Source organism: Corythoichthys intestinalis, chromosome 9 (genome assembly GCF_030265065.1).
Source record: "Corythoichthys intestinalis isolate RoL2023-P3 chromosome 9, ASM3026506v1, whole genome shotgun sequence".
NCBI lineage: Eukaryota > Metazoa > Chordata > Actinopteri > Syngnathiformes > Syngnathidae > Corythoichthys > Corythoichthys intestinalis.
In genome coordinates this window covers 48,866,920-48,886,231 of record NC_080403.1, presented here as the reverse complement: position 1 = coordinate 48,886,231, position 19,312 = coordinate 48,866,920, and the positions used below count along the sequence as shown (strand labels likewise).

The window sequence follows — 19,312 nt, the reverse complement described above, 5'->3', positions numbered from 1 at the left end:
ACTTCCAAATCCGAGACCATGGTCCTCAGTCGGAAAAGGATGGCGTGCCCTCTCCGGGTCAGGGAAGGGATCTTGCCCCAAGTGGAGGAGTTCAACTATCTTGGGGTATTGTTCATGAGTGAGAGTAGGAGGTAGCGGGAGATCGACAGGCGGATCGGTGCAGTGTCTGCGGTGATGCGGACTCTGCACCGGTCCGTAGTGGTGAAGAAGGAACTGAGCCAAAAGGCGAAGCTCTCGATTTACCAGTCAATCTACGTTCCAACCCTCACCGATGATCACGAGCTGTGGGTCGTGACCGAAAGAACAAGATCCCGGATGTAAGCAGCTGAAATGAGTTTCCTCCACAGGGCGTCCGGGCTCTCCCTTAGAGATAGGGTGAGAAGCTCAGTCATCCGGGAGGGACTTGGTGTCGAGCCGCTACTCCTCTGTGTTGAGAGGAGCCAGTTGAAGTGGCTCAGGCATCTGGTTTGGATGCCTCCTGTACTCCTCCCTGGAGAGGTGTTCAGAGCACGTCCCACCGGTGGGAGACCCTAGGGACAACCCAGAACACGTTGGAGAGATGATGTCTCTAAGCTGGCCTGGGAACACCTTGGGATCCCGCCGGAGGAGCTGGTTGTAGTGGCTAGGTGTCCCTGCTAAAGCTGCTGCGACCTGAACCCTGATTAAGCGGTAGGTAATGGATGGATGAATGGATGCTATCAAGTGGTGTTGAAGCCCAAGAGGCCAATTGTATTGAGAATTCTATAGCTATTTGTTTAAGAAAATATGCTTTATACTGGAGTCTGCAGTGCATTTGCAACCGAAACAAAATTGAATAATTTTTGATTACATCGTTTTTCTTTTTTGAACATTTTTTGATATCATATCGTGACGAATCATATCGTGACCCTGGCATACCTAAATGCATCGTATCATGAGTTTAAGTGCATCGTCCCAACCCTAGTGTACATAGACAGACATTATCCAAGAGGCAGGATTTTACTGTATCATGGTTTTTAAATGCGTATATGTTGATTACCATTTGTGATATTTGCATGTCAGAGCTCCATTGATTAGTTCGCTGACGGCAGCCGGGTCATGAATATCGTCCACGATAATGACCAGAGGGTTTTCCGAAGAACTGGTTTCTCTGTCGATTTTATTCGCCAAGTTGGAAAGATACAGTTGCAGATCCTGGGTGGAGAGGCAATGGAAATAAAAGCGTTAACATACAAATTTTAAGCAACTATCAGGCCGTTAAATTGGCTCGAATCTCACTTTGCATGACTGACGATGCATGTTGAAGGTCACCGCAATGCCGTCGGAGACTTCACGGGCACTGCGGTCCACCAAGTACTCGGCAAGCCGCGAAGCTAAGTGGGTTTTGCCTGTTCCGCTGGGTCCTGATAGGATGAGTCTGCGGTGTTTGAGCAGCAAGCTGATGTAGTGCTGCATCATGGGTTTGGGTATGAGGGTCTCGAACACCAGGCTGTCCACACACTTTTCCTTTAGACCTGGAATGGAGAGTTTGCGGATATCGGGAATGCACTTGCACTTGTATAGCGCCTATCCACATTTAGTAACTCAAAGCGCTCATTTACCAGGAACTACTGGGGTTCAGTATCTTGCTCAAGGATAGTTAGACTAACTCACCAGGGCGGGGAAACGAACCCACTACCTCTGGGTTGGGAACAACTACGCTCTGCCACTGATCCACGCCGCCGCCTACGGATACCGGTAAAGATGATGACACAGAAAGGTAGCAGGGGTTCACTTAACGTAAATATTTCTTTGCCAGCAATTTTTTTTTTTTAACTAACGAGACGTTTGCCTCTTTACATCTGACGAGATGACATAAAAATATTACGTAGTTTCTGCCAGATGTTGATGCAGGGTTAAATTTAAGACTTTTTAAGACCTAATTAAGACCATTTTAAAAATGTAATACCTATTTCACAGCATATCGACAAAGAAAAGCAAAAATCCGTGAATTTGTGTTAATTTGTTTCTCGAAAGTGGAAAAGTGGAACGTGTGCAAGATGTAAGAATGCAGCGTATTGAATAGGTTACACACGCGACATTACCACAGCGCAGACACAGACCAAAGGCCAAGTAGAGGCGTTCTCGTTAGCATTAGCATTTAGCGTGGCGAGTGTCATCTAAATCTCTCAGTCAACCACAACACCTCTGCTTTCATAGTTGCTAAGGACCCAAACGATGTGCGTAAATCCACTCTCGCAAATCCACTAGCAATCATAGCTGGGCTGCAGGGGGTTCAGCACTAGCAGCTAGCTGGCTATCGCTAACATTATCAGCTTCCTGGCTGGCTTTAGCTTCTGTCTCTTCAGGCTTGTGAGCAGCTAGCTGTCTTAAAAGGCAATTTGTAAAACGCCGGCAATGGAGGGAGTTTGTTTCTTTCCTCTCATAGAGGTTATGTGCTTGGACGATTTAGCATGGGTCTCTAGCGGTTTCATGCCAATTGTACCCAGATGAATCTTTTTTTTTTTGCATACAATGCAAAAAGCTTCGAACGCACTGCTATCCACTAGTTTGAGCCAAAGGCAAAAGGATTGTTTACTCAACCATGCTTTGTCGAATTTACATTTCCCCATCTCTCTAATATGAAAGGGGTAAAAAAAAAAATCTGTGTACTGTAAAGCAGTGGTCTCCAACACGGTCCTCAAAGGCCCACTGTGGGTTGTGGTTTTTGTTCCTGCTGATCCAGCAAAGATAGTTAGAAAGATACCAAATGAGGTTTCTGCCAAAACAAACCGCAACTGACTGCAATCAACTGATTGCACCTGTAAAACACCAGACTGGTGAAAAAGTGTAGTCATCTTGTTTGGTTGGAATGAAATCCTGCACCCACCATGGGCCTTTGAGGACCCAGTTGGAGACCCCTGGTGTAGGGCATGACATTTTGTTGGGACTCCCATCGTGACACGGGATTCACGCAGGAATCCAGCGGGACGAGATTTTGACCCGGTTCCGTTCTCAATGATTGGCTCCTCCGCCCCGATTTTTTATTTAGGCTACGTTATTTATTCAAAATGAACTTTTGGGGTGAAAGAACACACAGAGAAGTTACATACATCACTAATCTTAAGACCGAAATATGAAAATTCAATACTTTTTCGGGACTTTTGAAGGTATTTCCAAGTTCATAAATTCAATGCTTTTGAGACTTTTTAAGACCCCGCGAGAACCCTGTCATGACATTTTTTTGCTTATTCTTTGTGTAGGTTGTCAAACTGCACACCAGCCGTCTTTTGTCATGTGACATATCCCTTCGGCATCGGCCAACGGACACAACACAGCGAGCCTGTGACTGCTGATTAAACATGATGTCACCAAAGGGGTTTAGTGGTCAGAAACCACGCTAAGATTTATGGTTATACTTTAAATATGATCAAACAAAGAAGAACAGAATGTCATATTGCAGTTGGAGACGACAACAAAAACTTTGGCCACAAACTCTGGGGGTGGGGGGAAATACAATTATTCTAAGTGTTAGGATATCAGACATACAGTGCCTTGCAAAAGTATTCGGCCCCCTTGAACCTTGCAACCTTTCGCCACATTTCAGGCTTCAAACATAAAGATATAAAATTTTAATTTTTTGTCAAGAATCAACAACAAGTGGGACACAATCGTGAAGTGGAACAAAATTTATTGGGTAATTTAAACTTTTTTAACAAATAAAAAACTGAAAAGTGGGGCGTGCAATATTATTCGGCCCCCTTGCGTTAATACTTTGTAGCGCCACCTTTTGCTCCAATTACAGCTGCAAGTCGCTTGGGGTATGTTTCTATCAGTTTTGCACATGGAGAGACTGACATTCTTGCCCATTCTTCCTTGCAAAACAGCTCGAGCTCAGTGAGGTTGGATGGAAAGTGTTTGTGAACAGCAGTCTTCAGCTCTTTCCACAGATTCTCCATTGGATTCAGGTCTGGACGTTTTGCATTGTGGCCAAAAAGTTCAATTTTGGTTTCATCTGACCAGAGCACCTTCTTCCACATGTTTGGTGTGTCTCCCAGGTGGCTTGTGGCAAACTTTAAACGAGACTTTTTATGGATATCTTTGAGAAATGGCTTTCTTCTTGCCACTCTTCCATAAAGGCCAGATTTGTGTAGTGTACGACTGATTGTTGTCCTATGGACAGACTCTCCCACCTCAGCTGTAGATCTCTGCAATTCATCCAGAGTGATCATGGGCCTCTTGGCTGCATCTCTGATCAGTTTTCTCCTTGTTTGAGAAGAAAGTTTGGAAGGACGGCCGGGTCTTGGTAGATTTGCAGTGGTCTGATGCTCCTTCCATTTCAATATGATGGCTTGCACATTGCTCCTTGAGATGTTTAAAGCTTGGGAAATCTTTTTGCATCCAAATCCGGCTTTAAACTTCTCCACAACAGTATCTCGGACCTGCCTGGTGTGTTCCTTGGTTTTCATAATGCTCTCTGCACTTTAAACAGAACCCTGAGACTATCGCAGAGCAGGTGCATTTATACAGAGACTTGATTACACACAGGTGGATTCTATTTATCATCATCGGTCATTTAGGACAACATTGGATCATTCAGAGATCCTCACTGAACTTCTGGAGTGAGTTTGCTGCACTGAAAGTAAAGGGGCCGAATATTGCACGCCCCACTTTTCAGTTTTTTATTTGTTAAAAAAGTTTAAATTATCCAATAAATGTTGTTCCACTTCACGATTGTGTCCCACTTGTTGTTGATTCTTGACAAAAATTTAAATTTCATATCTTTATGTTTGAAGCCTGAAATGTGGCGAAAGGTTGCAAGATTCAAGGGGGCCGAATACTTTTGCAAGGCACTGTATGTAATCCTGAGACAGTGTTATTTTGGTGCTGTTAATTAGAAAGCACCATGTGGCTTACGGCACTCCAAAATCCTAACTCATGATTAACCTCAATTTAAGGACGGCAAACATGATATTTGTTATTAATGAAAGACGACGATGGGAGAAAGAAGGTGTCGGGCAAATTAGTTTACGTACTAGCTTGCATGCCCTTCATAAGCTATGTGTTGCCCAAGCATTTGGCTCTGAAAATAACTTCTAGTGTAGCCAGAGCGAACCCGCAAGATTGCGCAAGTGTAGGGTTCCGTATTGATATCCGTGGAGGGCCAGTGGGTCGACCAGCTGGATCTGGCTGGCACGGAGTTACAAAGTATTGGGTTACACACGAATTGGACACCATTTTTTTCCTTCACTTTGGCTTGTCATGTTTGAGTTTGTTTAAAGTACACAAATATTTTTAACATCTGAAGCATTAAACAACTATAGAAAATTGGGCCAAAATTTGACCTGTATGTTGTTTTGATGTTGTTTTTAAGTTTTGTCTGGTGAGCACTGTGATTTTCAGATACCTCCGTGAGTTGGAGAAAAGTTGTTAAATGTGAAAAGTAATGATCAAATAATGTTGGATGAAAGGCAGGCCCCAAATGTAGATGTGTTATGAAATATTTAACTCTTGCAAGTTTTCTTGCAAACATTTGCTGGTATCAAAAAAAAGCTCACTTAAGGGCTTGGAGAAAGAACTTTAGCTGACCTAGTAAATACCACTTGATGTTTGTTTTTTAAGTTTTTGAAGTTTATCGCAGTTTTTACAGAGAACTACAGATGAAAACTGTTAGTTCGTTTTATACCTTTAAGGGCAACGGTGATGCTGGTGGGCCCTCGGGACATGCAACGAGAAGGCTGAGTCTCTGGTGCCTCTCCTCCCAGAACCCTCTTGATGTGACCCATGCTGTAGCTGTAGATGGAGTCTGTTGACAGACCAAGACTGGAGGTGGGGTCCACCTTGGCGATGTAAACCTGGAACGAGCGGTACAGTAATATGAGAAATAATCCAACGATAATGAACATCAGAGCATCGGAAATACGTCACTATGCCAATAGACACAAACGTCCAAAACAAATGGCCGAAGGTATGAGGGATGTTCATGATCCAATCACAGGATTGGAAATCGGGCCAGAATACTTCATTTTCAGAGATTGGAATCGGGTAAAGAAGATCGGGTTTTGAAGATGTATAAACCATAATTCTCGCACTATAAGGCGACCCTGACTATAAGCCTCCACCCACCAAATTTGACAGGAAGACATAATTTGTTCATAGATAAGCCGCAATGGACTATAAACCGAAGCTGTCCACACTGTATTATGGGATATTTACAATAACAGATAGTAACTAACACTTTATTTGACAGCGGCATCATATGGTTGTCAAAAGACCAAATGAACCACTATGAAGCTTTGAACCAATTGGCTGCAAAGCTTCACTGCTTCAAAAAGCTTCATTTGGCCATAATTACTCCCTTCGGAAAGTCAACCTCTGCTGCCACCTGCCGTCAACACTTGTTGTCGTCCAACATGCCTCCTAGCATGCATTTCAGTGCTACCGATGTAAATAACACTCAAAATTCGTGTTCTGTGCTAATTATTTATTCAGTTACTGTTCTAGTTGTTTATCAATTGCTAGTTATGGTATTTGGTAACACTTTATTTGACAGAGGTGTAGGCCTGCAGCTATCGAATATTTTAGTAGTCGATTAATCGATGGACTAGTTAGTTTGAATAATCGAGTAATCGGATAAGGAACATGAAAAATTAAAATACCTGAGCTGAGACTCAAAACGGTATATACAGTATATATATTTTTTTTCAATGAGGATCTATGTACAACACAAGAACAATTGGCTAACTTACAAGAAAAAGTCCACTAGCTTAAATGCTATAAAATGCTAATTTTTTTTTTTTTTTACAATGCTCTTAACAAATGGTTCAGACACATGTTCCCACAAAAAACGGCTAAATATACCTATAAACTGAATTATGAATGCATTAAAGAAACATTAGCTCAAACAAAAACTTAGCTCAGACCAGAGGTCAGTGTACCCACCCTAATCAATAAAACCAAATGTAAACACTTTCAAAATAAACTATTACAACGGCACATTAAACAAATACTCGAAGCAACAATATTTTTTTCTAATCGAATACTCGAGTTAATCGTTTATCTTTGCAGCAGTACATTGGTGCCATAAGACTGTCATTAGACAATCATAATTACGACATGACACTGCGATCAGAAGAAGATCAGAATCTAAAAATTGTGTTTTTAAGATGGATTTTAATGGCTACAAAGCAACCAAATAATAAGGATGGACAAGGATATTGTAAGAGAAACACAAAAAATGATGTTTTGCTATAAATTATTAAATACATTAATAAACTGCCAAAGTATTGGATCGGTGCTTGGTATCAGCAGACCCTGAAAATCAGATGACTCGGACTCAAACTCGTGCGCAAAAATATGTGATGGAGACAACTCTAGTTTATACATTGCCAAACAATAGGAAAATCCTCAGACGTCAATGCTTCAGCTCCAGTGGCGCCACCAGAGGGTGGCCAGGGGTGGCCACGGCCACCCCTATAAATTGGTTGGCCCCCCCACTGGCCACCCCGCTTGACAGTATATCGTTAGATTGTTTTAGCATCAGTTATGCATTTCATCCCAAATGAATGCATTTATTTTGTTTTGTTAAATGTAGGGCTGTTAAATTTATCGCGTTAATGGGCGGTATTGAATTTTTTTTAATTAATCACGTGAAAATATTTATCACAATTAATGCATTGGCGGTACAACTCATTCACGCATTGCCCCAAACAGCCTACAATGGCGCCATTTTACTTATATACAGAGATAAGAGGCAGAGTGGAGTAGATACAAGCATTCATTGGGGCCGTGCTTTTAATTGGCAAAAGCTTTGTCATCTCTCCCACAGCAACTATAAATATTGTAGGAAGCGACGTGGGGAAGAATGACAGGAGTTGATCTTTTTCTTAACACTCTGTAGTGTACCTAACGCAGAGAAGATATAGCATTTGCAGCCACCACACACAGTCATGGTTGCACCACTTCCCATCATGCATTTGGGCAGAACAGTTAAGTCGCTACAGTATCATTTACTGAAAGCTCAACGAATACACTAGATGGCAATATTTAGTCACAATATACAAACTCACATTTATCCTTTAAGAATTACAAGTCTTTCTATCCGTGGATCTCTTTCACAGAAAGAATTCAACAATGTTAATGCCATCTTGTGGATTCATTGTTATAATAAACAAATACGGTACTTATGTACAATATGTTGAATGTATATATCTTTCCATTCCAACAATAATTTACAGAAAAATATGGCATATTTTAGAGATGGTTTGAATTGCGATTAATTACGATTAATTAATTTTTAAGCTGTGATTAACTCGATTAAATTTTTTAATCATTTGACAGCCCTGGTTAAATGTACACCTTATGCCTAATATATACATAACACAATAAAACAGAATTGTTGTGGAACTCAAAATGTTTACTGGACAGCTATGGACTATGCACATTAAATCATTAGTAACATCAAATATTACACAATACACCAAAGTATATCAGTAGCAGTGTTGATAGTATTCCCCTGACCTTTTTACTGCAATAATATAATGAAAACCTGAAATTATGTCTTTTAGTTTTGGCCACCCCAAGATTTTAAGTGGCCCCATCTGGCCACCCCTATGAAAAATTTCTGGAGGCGCCACTGTTCAGCTCAGCTGGGTTTGCCGTTATCACATCTGCGTTTTTATCACTGCTTGCGCTAGTTGGAACACTTTAAAACAGCCTGCTTAAATTAAACACAACAGCTGGTTTAAAAACGTCATTCAGTCCCTGCTCAAAGAAGAAGCCGCCTCACCTTGAAGGCCTGGCTGACGGCAGAGTCTAGCATAGGCCAGTCCATCCTGCCGTTCACCCTAACTGTCCCGACGAAAAAGTCTTGCTGCTTGACCTCCTGATGACACGAATAAGGCACATGTATCATATCCTCTACACCTTTAGAAACGGCAATCTTACATCTTTGAAGACGTGCAAATCTGCCACGCAAACAACCACCCTGACACGGTGGTCATCTCGCTGAGAGGAGAGGCTGAAGTAATCCGTGGAATCTGCCGCGAGGAAACAACTATTTAATGGCGGGCATGGACGCTGGTAAAAATGATGGCACGCCTTGGTTTGAGCTGTACCTGTGCTTGTTCTTCTGGCCTCCCGAATTGCCACAGAATGACGCGGTGATAAATTGGTGAGATTAGAGAGACCTGAGGACTGGGAAACTGAGCTGGAGGGTCCGGGAGATTGACAGGGGGACAAGCCACTTGTCTTGAGTTGGTCGTTCTCCACCTTGAGACTGTCCACTGTCCTCTGTTGAAACAGGAATGACCTTTAACAATTACATCTGGGGTGTCAAACTGGCAGCCCAAGGGCAAGATTTTGCTCGCCGTGTTATATATTTTTTTTGTGTGGCCCCAAAAATTAAAACGTGCATCAACTATGTTGTCATGTCAATGAAAAACAAGAATATTTAGTTTTTTGTCAATGTAATATATACAGTATTTTTTTAAATCAAAAAATAAAGTGATTTTTAAAAAAAACTAAATTCAAAATCCTGTAGAAAAAAAGAAAATGTTTACTGGTTCTTCCCCTTTTTGGTTTATTAAAATTTGTAAATAAAAGATAAAAATTAAATATATAGTATTAAAAATATATTTACTGTTTTCCCACCCTGAAAAAATAAATACTGTCCCTTTTTTCTTTTTTTTAATTAAATCGAAAAATGAAGAAAAGAGAATGTTTACCAACCCCTGCACCCCGTTTTTTGTTTATTAAATGTTGTAAATCAAAACAAAAAAAATACATACAGGTAGTCCCCGGGTTATGAACCGAATTTACGCGCAAGTCAGAATTAGTCCTTTAAGAACCCCCAAATAACTATCCAAAAAGTCCTAAAGCAGGGTTCACTACATACGGACCTCGGTGCCAATTTTCCTGTCGTGTTTCCATGTGTCCATCCTCCAACACACCTGAATCAAAATAATCAGGATCATTATCAGGATTCTGGAGAGGTTGCCAATGACATAATCATTTGATTCAGGTGTGTCAGGGGAGAGAGACGTGGAAAACACGACAGGAAAAGTGGCAACGAAGTCCGGATTTAGTGAACCCTGTCCTAAAGTATTGTATTTTGTTTGATGGCGGATACACCGCCCTCTGGTGGCAGCGTTGGATTTGGCTGGACTGAGGAGCAGACTCTCGTCTGACATGGATAAAGGACAGCTGCGCTCTGGTTTGGCCCACATAAGGTTGTAAGTTGTTTCAGCTAATATATGTTTGTGTATGCATTTTTAATTAACTTCGCAGCTACTGTTTGTAGAGTTAAAGGGGAACTTTGAAGTAAGGTTGGCCAACCATGTTTTTGAATAATATCAATGGCTAAACAATTATAAGCATATTTTCATTATTTTTTTTAACGCAACCCTTCCAGATTCTTTGTTTAACCCATAGCAACGCCCTTGACAACGAAAATGCTTTTCTTCGGCAATCTTCGGAAATCTTCGGAAATGACGTCACACCGGGAAGTGCGAGGGAAGTCCGCCAGAGAACAGTATTGTTTGTTGCATTGCTTCTCGGTAAGATGCCATGGCGGTGTGTGGCGATGTTTTGTTCTCACTCAAACGAAAAGTTGTATGAGTGGCCAAAGGATAGCAGGGCACGTAAATGGACATCTTTCGTTCGCACGAAGCGAATGAATTTCACGCCATCATCGAGTAGTGTTCTCTGCTGCAAACACTTCGAAGATGCCTGCTTCCTTAACCGATCTGCTTATGATCAAGGATTTGCCAAAATGCAAGTGTGATTTTTGGATAGATGACTGATGACTTTGTCAAAGCACAGCTGCCAACTGTTGTGGAATGAACAGTATAAGCTAGCGACGTTAGCCGAGGCTATCCCCGATCATAGTTGTTGTTGTGTTCGCTAGGTTAAGCGTGTTTAAATTGTGCGTCATCTACGATCTTGTCCGAAAAGGTTAATCCACTATCAATCGGGAAAGGGGTGTGGATGTGCACATAAGCGGGTCGGCGTCGCGATAATTCACGGTCACGTTGCAGATAGCCTTCTAGTTTGTGTTTCGCCGCTTCGCGAGAGCCGCTGACAGGTGACAAGTGTTGCTTTTAATGTCTGGCAGCGAATCAGCGAGCGCGCAGGCCACGCAGTGAATCATGGGAAATGTAGTCTCGGGACAACACTGAATTGGTGCTTTGTAATCTGTTCGCTTGTGAGAAAAAACTACATTTCCTCATGCCATTAGACGCCACTTTGTTTTCTTATTGTTGCCACAAAAAAGTGGAGAAAGTCATCGGCGACTGTGATATAGTGGATATTATTTAGTTGTAATACGGGAGTTCACCAGTAGAGTGTACGCATGTCATTTAGATGTGTTATTGTTTGTGCCTTACTCCTTCACTAAGAGAGAAACGTTGTTGTTCAGTCACTTGGCAAGACGTTGAGTAAAGTTGTAAAAACCAATAAAGGTGTCGTGTGGGTCACTCGGTCAAGATATAACAACGACTCATCTCCTTCTTCCCCCCCAACGTTTTTGTATTATTATTGTATATGCACGAGAGCTGCCGGATCTGCCAAAATGAACATGAAGTCAGATTTTTTTTTTTTTTAACAATGTCATCAGATAGACAAAAACATAAAATTATGTGCAAATGCCTGCATCTTCAAATCATGAAAATAATAACAGCCTATATCTTACCAATGTTGTAATCTCGATGGGTCTTGTATCCATTCCATGTCAGGAAGTCTAGGCACATTGTTTGCATCCTGACTGGCGTCTGGCTAATAACATAAAATTCCAATCTCCTCTTCTTCCTCCAACTCTTCAAAAACTTGGATCTCCTCCCTTGCGCTTGATCTATCGCTTATATAGCTGTTTGAATCATTGTTTGAAGGGCTTTGTATGGCGGCCGTATGTATGGAGGTGCCATCGCGTTCCCGGTGTGACGTATTACTTCCGGGTTCGTCCCCTTTCAGGCTCAAACTTCGGAAACGCGATTATTTTGTCAAATATACAACATATAAATTATTTTTTCATGCTTTATTTGTTGGACAATGTTTAATTACTTTACTTGTGACCCTATTTGGCATGTGAAGAAATTACTTCACATTACTGCTTTAAGTGTGAGCGATTTTCAATGAGAATTGTGAATACGTTAGCATTCATAGCATTGAAGCTAACGGACTTTATGTACCTGTATTTTAAAGAGAATATTTATGTTTTCCCTGTTTTAATTTTAAAATAATTTTTAAAAAATCATAAACTATATTTATGTTTTATTAAGGATATAAAAATATATTATTTATAGGCTTTGAGCTTATTGGATCTGGACAATTTGGCAATCTATCAATATACAGTAGTACCTCTACATACAAAGTTAATTCGTTCCAGGACCTTGTTTGGAAGTCGAAATGGTCGTATGTTGAGCAGGATTTTCCCATAAGAATACATTATAATTTCATTAGGGCTGTCAAAATTAACGCGTGTTAATTGTTAATTGTGTTTTATGGAGTTTTGCCGCCCTCTGCTGGCGCTTGGTTGCAACTGATTTTATAGGCTTCAGCACCCATGTGCATTGTGTAAGTAATTATTGACATCAACAATGGCGGGCTACTAGTTTATTTTTTGATTGAAATTTTAACATATTTTATTACAACAAAAACATTAAGAGGTGTTTTAATTAGGGCTGTCAAAATTATCGTGTTAACGCGTGGTAATTAATTTTTTAAATTAATCACGTCAAAATATTTGACGCAATTAACGCACATGTCCCGCTCAGACAGTATTCTGCCTTTTGGTAAGTTTTACAGCAAAGTTTTTTGTGCTGTCTAACAGCGAACTTTTGTGGTCGCTTTGTGACATGGTTTATTGGTTGGTTAGTTATTTTCTTGCCAGTTCAATATGGCTGCACGACGTCTCTGTTGTGCTTATATGATCCTTGGACAGGATTTGTCCGTAAGTATGGTTGTTGTAAAGAATGTACATATTATGTTAATAAGCGAAATGTTATATTTTTGTATGAGACGCTTTTTATTTATGTTTAGTTAACCTGTATAGCTTGCTAAGCTAACGTTGTTGCTAATGCAATGCTTGTGTACTTTTTTTTTTCTAGTTTTACGACGGTCTAAAGAGGACAATGGTTTGAGGCCATTTTATTAATAAATCAGATGAAAAAGGAAGTCTAATTATTAAGGCGTCGTTCACTAGCTGTCTAGCTTTGGAAAAAGTAGACGCTTCGGAGTAAGGACAGCATAGACAGATTTGACAGTAGAGTGAAATGCCCACTACAGTCCGTATGTTGAGTGTATATATCCATCTTGTGTCTTATCTTTCCATTCCAACAATTTATTTTACAGAATATATATATAATTCATAGAAAAATATGGCATATTTTATAGATGGTTTGAATTGCAATTAATTGCGATTAATTATGATTAATTAATTTTTAAGCTGTAATTAACTCGATTAAAAATTTTAATCGTTTGACAGCCCTAAATTTCATTAATTCGTTCCACAGCCCAAAAACTTACACTAAATCCGTAATAAATACTGCTGGTACGATTAAAAATAGCAATTACACATTTTAAAACAAATAAATTATAAATAAAAATCGGAATAATAATATAGTAATACTAATAATTCCTGTAATACTGTAACGGAATGGGTTCTAATGTTGCGGACATTTTTTGCTGTACCTGAACACACACCGCTTGGCTGACGAGACAGAGAGAGAGCGGTGCGGTTGAGAGTCACTTTTAATGATTTGTTGAGAACACCGTCAACTGCGGCGGACAGTAGGCGTGTTGTGTAGCACAAGTTCTGAAATAAATGATAAAAACCTGACGAAGCTGGTGATTTCTTTGACGATGTTACCACAATAATAATTGCCACCTTAACTTATAAAGACTGGCGAACGGTAGTCGGAAGAAGACCATGGAGATGTATTGTTGAGCCAGTTCACGGATGAGCACCCCATGCTCATATTTTTCTACCATTTACATCTTCGTTTCAATGGTAAGTGGCACCTTTTTCCTTCTTTCACCACCTGTACCAACCTTTTTGAAACCTGTGTTGATTTCTCTCACAAGAAAATCCGCCGTGTGTCCGTCTCCGGGGCTGTCATGTCGTCGTATTTCAAGCATTTCGTCAGATGCGGAAACAAATGGCGAGTCAAATTTTATGTCGGATGTCGAAAAGATCGTGTGTCGAAGCGATCGTATGTCAAGGTACCACTGTATATGGTTTACCAATTTTTTTTAAAGGGAAATAAAAATGTATTATTTATAGGGTTTAAAAAATGATTTAGATAATTTTGAGATGAACAATGTGTCTATCAATATAGATGACAATTCATTTATTTATACAATTAATTGTGGCAGCCCTAGTGTACCTACCATTGACCGCTCAAGACGTGCAATACATTTTGATTGGGAAGGGTGAATGAATGTTTATTTGCCCCTTGCACCGTCAATGGCAGCCAAATGACTTAACTATTTATATGGGTTGGCTAACATAAAATTCTAAACTACAATGTGGCACATGACCAGTGTTGTCAGTAACGCGCTAGTTAGTAACGCGTTACTATAATCTGATTACTTTTTTCAGTAACGAGTAATCTAACGCGTTCATTTTACTACACCAGTAATCTGATTAAAGTTAGTTTCCTTAACGTCTCTGTGTTACTATTTTTTCATTGCCTCATAACGTATGTAGAATGAAGAATATTGTAGTCATGTACGAAGAGCATTTTGAATAGAAAATGCTAAAATAAAAGGTTCCCGGTAAGTGTTTCCATGACAACTTCTTAGCTATTTCCTTGGTCTCGCGTCACGTGTTGTGGGACTGAGGCGGGTGGACATTCGCGCCATGTGTTGAGACGTTGCAAGAGAATGTTGATCTGTGGATATCCATGAATGAAGGTGAGTATTTTTCCTTCATTCTGGAGGGTATCAGCAAAAGGTTGGACCCCCTACATGCGCAGCCGTTTCGTAGTTTTGCCGTAGCAACAATGGGCAGTCATCGCTCCAAGTTGGCAAGCTTTGTTTACATTTATGCCATGAAGTGATGTGTTCGTTTGGCATCTGTGGGATGTGTTGTAAGTCCGACTGAGTGTAAAGTGCTTAGTTGCCGCCACATTTTGTGGCCAAATTGACCGCGTGTGTGTTGAGAGGAGTACTTCCGAGTTGTTAATGTGCACGGCTGCACGCGCATCCGCGCTCGCCACCACCTTTGTGTTTATTGCACTGACCAATCCACTTGTGTGTTGTTGATTATTGTGCCGTCGGTTTGCATTGTTTTACATTGGCACTGATATGCTGTTAACCATAACCCGAAATTCACAAGTTTTGACATTAGGCTTAATCTTAGAGTTAGCGGGGTTTAATTGGTCGGTGGAGTTGATTTCAACAAATTCCAAGCAGTTTGTCAGATATTTGTTAGTTTCAGGGCTCCGGAGTGGCTAAGCTCGTGCGAAATTCTGATATTCCCCTTTAAATTCAATCATCGGAAAGTCAATTACTTAAGATGTCCCGATCACGTCATTCCCAAAGTATCGGAATCGGCAAAAAAAATATCGGACATGCCTTTTTTTAATATATATATATTTTTTAACTAAATCGTTTTCTAATTGTATTTAACATTGCAGAAAAAATGTCTTACGCTCATCCAGAGTCTTTAGTTTTGGCTTAAACTAGGGCTATCAAATTTATCGCGTTAACGGCGGTAATTAATTTTTTTATAATTAATCATGTTAAAATATTTGACGCAATTAACGCATGCGCTGCACGACCTACTCACGCATTGTTGCGTTCAATCTATAATTGCGCCGTTTTACCTATATATAGAGTTAAAAGGCAACGTAAAATGAGTAGAGTGAATTTTGTCAGTCTTTGGAGCCTTTTTTTAATTGGCTGAAGCCTTACAATCCCTCTCTCAACAATTAGAAATATCGTGGGAAGCAATGTGGGGAAGCAAGGTAGTAGTTGATCTTTTTCTTAACACCCTATGTTATTTCCCAACGCAGAGAAGATATATCAATTGGTGCCACTACGCACAGTCATGGTTGCACTTCTCATCATGCATTTGGGCAGAACAGTTAAATGGCTACAGTATCATTTACTGAAAGCTCAACAAATACACTTAATGGCAATATTTAGTCACAACATACAACGTCACATTTATCCTTTAAGAATTAAAAGTCTTTCTATCCGTGGATCCCTCTCACAGAAAGAAAGTTAATAATGTAAATGCCATCTTGAGGATTTATTGTCATAATAAACAAATACAGTACTTATGTACTGTATGTTGAATGTATATATTCGTCCGAGTTTTATTCATTTTTTTCTTAATGCATTGCCAAAATGTACATGTTCGGTAAAAATTATCGGGAATGATTGGAATTGAATCGGGAGCAAAAAAACATGATCGGAACAACCCTATCAATTACATGTGATGACATTTTTCTGTTGTCATTCTTATGTTTAGGCGGCAAAGGGAGAAAAATGGGTAAAAAGTAACTGATAGATTACTTTTAAAGTAACTTAGTTACTTTGATAATGAAGTAATCAGTAAAGTAACTAGATTACTTTTTTGAGGCGTAATCAGTAATCAGTAATTAAATTACTTTTTCAAGTAATCTGTGACAACACTGCACATGACAAAGATGACTATGACCATGCTGAATTAGATCGTATGTAAAGAGAACTCCACTATGACACTGGACCTAGAACAGAACCTTGAGGTACTCTATGATGAAATCAGGTGCATAAAATATGTTCACACCTGCATGTTGGTCATGGTTTCCTGCAGCTGATCCAGTTGATGGGCGGAGTTTAAAGCCTCCAGTCGGATGTCGGTAAGTTTCCGTTCCTTTTCCCAGAGTTCTGAGCGCAGTTCTGACACAACCTTGTCGTCATCACCCTTGCTCCCCTCGCAGATCCTATGGACATTCTTGTTACTTTTAATTCCAATTCTTAGGGCGTTTGTTTCATTACCCCGATGACGAAGATGAGGCTGAGGCTTTTATGGAAGACGGCGATGGGTTTGTCCCATCTTGGTGGACTTTGGGTGACGGTGGAGCCGACGACTCCGGAGTGGCGATTTCCTCGATGTCCGCGTAAGGCCCTGCCGGCTTTGTGCCTTTCTTGCTGAAGGCTTTATTAAATGAGCTGCGTAACTGTTGAGGGGAGAAGGGAAATTAATGAATACTTCTATACAGACTAAATAACATGTTTGACACCCTTGTCTGGATGAAGCAGTTCAACAAGACTAAATGCACTTAGGAACAGAATGAGCGGGTGAAAAAAAAGGAGGATGAAGTGTTAACAAGCCACCTTAACTCACCTCATATACCTGAAAATAAAACCATGTGGTGGCATGAGGGAGAGACAAGAGTGTTACTTAACAGCAGGATCAAAACACATGCAGGAAAATTTCCTGGACAAGTGTTTTAATGCAAGTATAAGTTGCCGTCACTTTATCCGACAATTGTGTGGAAACTCACCCAGCTCTTCTTCTTCTTCTTCTTGGCCTCCTGTTCCTTGAGACTACCCATGCTTGAGTGGCTCATGTTGCTAGCGAGGCTGGAGAGGCTTTCAGATGAGTTCTGACGATTTATCTGCAGTTCTGAATAGAAATCAGTATATTTATATACAGCAATTTATGTCTAAAACTTTGGCGACAAAGTTGTCAAAGCCAAAAGTGAAAATTGTTTCCTACCTTTGGACACGATTTCGGAACTATTGAGAGCACCCTGAATGATGTCATGGGCTTCGGCATTTTTAGTTTTCAGAATTTCAATGGTGTCCCTCAAGTCGTTCAGCTCGGAGTCCTGAAGGAAGACAAAACACAATAATCAGATGTCTATAAACTAGGGCTGTCAAACGATTAAAATTTCTAATCGAGTTAATTACAGCTTAAGAATTAATGAATCGTAATTAATCGCAATCCAAACCATCTATAAAATATGCCATATTTTTCTGTAAATTATTGTTCGAATGGAAAGATAAGACACAAGACGGATATATACATTCAACATACGGTACATAAGTACTGTATTTGTTTATTATAACAATAAATCAACAAGATGGCATTAACATTATAACATTCTGTTAGAGCCATCCATGGATAGAAAGACTTGTAGTCTTAAAAGATAAATGTTAGTACAAGTTATAGAAATATTACATTAAACCCCCTCTTAATGTTTTCATTTTAATAAAATTTGTAAAATGTTCAATTAAAAAAAACAAACTAGTAGCTCGCCATTGTTGATGTCAATGATTACACAATGCTCATGTGGTGCTGAAACCCATAAAATCAGTTGCACCCAAGAGCCAGCAGAGGGTGACAAAACACCGAAAAACACAAGTGGACATTACACTGTGCTGTCATTTTATTCTGTTTGAGATGTGTTATTCTGTCTGCATGTGCGTTAAATGTGTCAAATATTTTAACGTGATTCATTAAAAAAATTAATTACCTCCCGTTAACGCGATAATTTTGAAAGCCCTACTATAAACACATGACTAGGCGCACCCAGACGTACTTAGGTAAAATTTTGGGTGGCAGGATTAACGATCAGATTGCAAAAGTCGGATGTCGACTCATCGATAGTCACAGGTGATTTGTCCGAGGTTCCCTATTTCACATTACTAACATTGCTTGCTCACTCACCTAACCCAAGCACACCCCTATCCGACCTATCTTCCCTCTTCTTATCCTTTCTTATTCGGTGCCCCCTCACCCTGACATGGTGTCCTCTGGTAAGAATAGTCATATCGTGATAGTCCCGCTACTTACAATAGGTAGCATGTTTATTTAATGACAGGGTTTTTTTTGTTCCATTTTCTCTGTCCCCCCAAAAAACATTTTCTGACCATTGATTTTTCTGAATAAAGCACACAACAAAAACAACGGGATTAGACCAAATTCCCATGTAGCACATTAACTCTTTAATTTATAAAGATTAGAGGTCAACCAACATGCGAATTTCAAAGGGTGATGCAATAACATTTTACCGTTTTATTTTTTTTAAAAAGAATTCATCTGATTGCTAGTTTCTAAAGCTGATTTTGGTAGCCAACAGTCAAGGCCAAGATACTTTTTTTCATAACTTATGAAAAGCAATAGAAACACTTATGATATATATAAAACGTAATTTTTTTCTTCTGCCACTCACTTTAGTAATGCATGCCACTAGGTGGTGCAAAATCCTAATTAGCAAAGATCATCATCCAAACAATGAATATAACAGTTATCTTATTTTATCGGCTGTATATCAGCTGATATTGGCCGATCTTGAAAAAGGCATACATTTAAGTTATATATCAGCCAGCTCACGGTATTGCAATTACAGCTCTAAAATAT

At 39.9% G+C, this 19,312-nt stretch overlaps 1 protein-coding gene across 4 annotated transcripts in view; it reads right to left on the bottom strand.

Moving 5' to 3' along the window:
- nav1b (neuron navigator 1b) overlaps positions 1 to 19,312 on the bottom strand; it is a 202,816-nt gene that overhangs the window by 8,617 nt on the left and 174,887 nt on the right. For all 4 annotated transcript variants that reach the window (XM_057845420.1, XM_057845417.1, XM_057845418.1 and 1 more), the window contains 10 exons: positions 17,666 to 17,777; positions 17,451 to 17,572; positions 16,942 to 17,123; positions 16,730 to 16,886; positions 9,075 to 9,249; positions 8,905 to 8,996; positions 8,747 to 8,842; positions 5,645 to 5,813; positions 1,258 to 1,493; positions 1,019 to 1,173 (listed from right to left, as the gene is read on the bottom strand). In XM_057845420.1, coding sequence (XP_057701403.1) covers positions 1,019 to 1,173; positions 1,258 to 1,493; positions 5,645 to 5,813; positions 8,747 to 8,842; positions 8,905 to 8,996; positions 9,075 to 9,249; positions 16,730 to 16,886; positions 16,942 to 17,123; positions 17,451 to 17,572; positions 17,666 to 17,777 — 1,496 coding nt within the window. The remainder of the gene's footprint in view (positions 1 to 1,018; positions 1,174 to 1,257; positions 1,494 to 5,644; positions 5,814 to 8,746; positions 8,843 to 8,904; positions 8,997 to 9,074; positions 9,250 to 16,729; positions 16,887 to 16,941; positions 17,124 to 17,450; positions 17,573 to 17,665; positions 17,778 to 19,312) is intronic.